The following is a 3,100-nucleotide window of genomic DNA, read 5'->3' on the forward strand; positions in this document are numbered from 1 at the left end:
GATGGATGGATGGATGGATGGATGGAAAACCGGCCCTTCCCGGCGGGTTCCCAACGCCACCTGCTGTTCCCGTCTCCCCGAGCCTGACCGGGACTGTCCCTTGCGTTTCCAGCACCCAAGGTCTGCGATGCCTGCAAAAACAAAAATGAAGACGATAATGACATCGTGGAAAACCTCTGCAAAAATGACTTTGGTAAGTGGGTGCAGGGGCCCCCTCAGCCAAAACTCGGGAGTTGAGGATCAGGTAAAACTCGCAGCGGAGTCCGTGAGAGATGTGCCTGAGTAAAGGCAGGGCTTTGTCTTATCCGCAGATGGACCCGTCTGACCGTTGGGTCACAAAACACAAAATTCCACCTTGGAATAAAAAGTGGCCCTTTTTATAGTCCTTTTCTGTTTGCTGTTTCGAAGTAGTGCTCTTTTATGTGGATGTTGCTGGCAAGCCGAATAGAAAGTAAAATGGAAAAAAGAGAATCTTTCATCCAGAGTATTGCCTGGGGAGAAGTAGAGCAAAGCTTCGTTTAGATGTATGAGAAAGAGTGGCATGACCAATCTCACATATCATAAGAAAGACTCTCTCCGCAGATTAAGAATGAAGCTCTATATATCATTTGACAGAGAAGTTAATGCACAGACAATTGGGGATATAAACTTAATGGGAAGATCGGGGTTAGAAGAGGACAAGAAAGCCGCTCCGACACAGACAACTGAACTGCACATTATCCACACATTAGCATTTCCAGAGAAAAAGGGAATAAGGAGGGGAATCCTTTTATAACAGGTCAGCGTTTATACCTGGAAACAGATTTGTAGTATAAATAGCTACAATTCAAAAGTCTTTCTTTAAAACAAACAAACAAACAAACAAAACGCCCATCGGACCAAAACCTGAAACCATGACTGTGGGACCTAATTGCTAAAGCAACCAATAGCTTTGGCCTGGCAAATTGCACTCAGATAAATCCTCCTAAAGCTAAACATGCCCCACAGATTCTTACAGAGCCCTCTATCCCCCTCCTAGTTATTTTACCAAATCGAATGCAGCTGTTGGACCAATTTGCCCTCCATGGGATCTATTCTTTCAAAAAAACAATGCATGTGAAGTATCATTTCCTTACAGGTTTGTCTAAAATCCTCTCCAGCCTAATAAATTTAGTTTAGAAGTTTTCAGCGGCAGCAGAGATCAGGTTTCCGACTGGGTGTAGGTACTCGCCTCCCCACCTCCCCTCCAAACTCTACTTCCAGGATGACTGTCCTCTGCCAGCACAGAACGCAGCTCTGCTTAACACAGCAAACCTGCCCTCTCTCTGTTTGCAAACAGGAGAAAAGCTGGAGAAAACGCCAATTTAGAAAGGCAGGGGAAAGAGGGGGAGGGGGCGGAGGAGAAAAGAAACCCGAAAAACGTCCACCCTAAGGTTGATTCAAACTGGAATGACTTGCGTGCCCTTTGTGGCTTTAGAAATGGAGCCACCTGCTGCCTCTTCTGTCAGCCCTGACAGTTTAATTAGCAATAGAGCACCTCCCTCCCCAGGTCCTCTTTATGTGCACTAATGGGAAAAAACCTCTCCATCTCTCTCCCTCTCACCGCTCCCCCCTCCCCTCGCTCTGCTAGCCTTGAAGATAAAAGTGAAGGAGATTGCCTACATCAATGGGGATACCAAGATCACCCCCGAAACAAAGAGCAAGACCATCTACAAGCTGAATGGGCTGACGGAAAGGGATCTGAGGAAGATCGTGCTCTGGCTCAAAGGTGGCCTCCAGTGTACCTGCGACGAGATGAACGACATCAACGTCCCCTACTTGGTGATGGGGCAAAAGCAAGCTGGTGAACTGGTGATCACCTCGCTGAAGCGGTGGCAGAAAGGGCAGCGGGCTTTCAAGCGGTTCTCCCGCAGCATCCGCAAACTGCAGTGTTAGTGGCGTCGGCTCCGGCCGCCTCCAGCAGCCGCCTCTGTCCCGAGCTCTCCGGGCCTCCCGCACCTTCTTGCTTCGGCCCCGCTGAGCCTCGAGATGTCACGGGCGTGAGACACGGTGGCCGCTCTCCGAGAGGGGAGGCAGCCCTCCATTTTTGTACATAGGTTAAAATGTAATAAAAAAAAAAAATCATGACTATTTTTGGGAAGTATTAAAGTATCTCGCTTAAAGCTTGGGGTTTTTTAATGGTTGCAAACATGGCTTTGGTCTGAGGTTTCTCCCTCTTCATTTTGGTAATGCTGGTTCATTTATATTGCTGCTTCTCTGTATACATGCATGTTTGTTGTGCAAAAGTAGGAGATGCAGAGAAAGACAGCCATGCGTGCGACTGGCCTGTCACAGTGGGTACGACTCTTTCACCAAGGTGAAACGGCTTGCCATCTATATTAACTCTATCAAGGTCACGTTATGACTCTTGCATGTGATACATAGGCACCAGTAAAAGTATATTCACCACTCTCACATTTTATTTTCCACAAGTCTGAGCTCTTCTCTCAGAAAAAAAGAACAGGTTTTGGAGCTGGTTGATCTGAATGCAATTTTATTATTATTTTTTTAATTTTGCAAATTAAACCATCTGTAGCCTAACTGTAATATACCTAGTGGTTAACCTGAAAGAGTTGTAAAATATTGCTTTAATTAACCTTGTAAATACTCCAGATAAATGTTATATTCTTGTATATAAACTTTACATCATAGTTTACCCATTGTCTCGCTCTACATTCACTTTAATCTGTTCTGGGAGAAAGCTGTCCAACTGGGTTTTGTCATGGCAAAGCAAAATTTGGCCATCCACCCCAAGTGGCCAGTAAAGAAGCATGAGGAAGCATCTTGTGCTGCCATCAGAAAAAACACAGTGGATCTCATTTCCCCGAAGATGAACCCACGAGACACAGGACTGAGGTTCAGTCAGCTCATTTTCATGTGTGTCTGCTGAGCTCTTTGAGGTGAAGAGTTTCATGTGGCTCCTTTGTTCCACTGCCTGCATTTTCACCTCATCTTCTCTCTGCTCATGTGGAATTGCAATGAGACTACTTGCTTAAAAATTGAATCTGTTTATCCGTTTCTTACATGTGAAAAAGGCATATTAAGGAGCGCAAGAGTAGACAGGAAAAATCTCATTTGCAAC

General features: G+C 45.6%; 1 protein-coding gene across 1 annotated transcript; it reads left to right on the forward strand.

The window, feature by feature from the left end:
• Positions 1-112: 112 nt before the first annotated feature.
• Positions 113-2,674, forward strand: LOC104164993 (secreted frizzled-related protein 2; the record flags this gene model as incomplete). Its single annotated transcript, XM_009704495.1, has 2 exons — positions 113-193; positions 1,610-2,674. Coding segments are annotated over 2 exons (386 nt in total), but the record flags the coding sequence as incomplete, so codon positions are not given.
• Between the last annotated feature and the right edge of the window lie 426 nt (positions 2,675-3,100).

This window comes from Cariama cristata, unplaced genomic scaffold (genome assembly GCF_000690535.1).
Source record: "Cariama cristata isolate BGI_N322 unplaced genomic scaffold, ASM69053v1 scaffold28587, whole genome shotgun sequence".
Taxonomy (NCBI): Eukaryota; Metazoa; Chordata; class Aves; order Cariamiformes; family Cariamidae; genus Cariama; species Cariama cristata.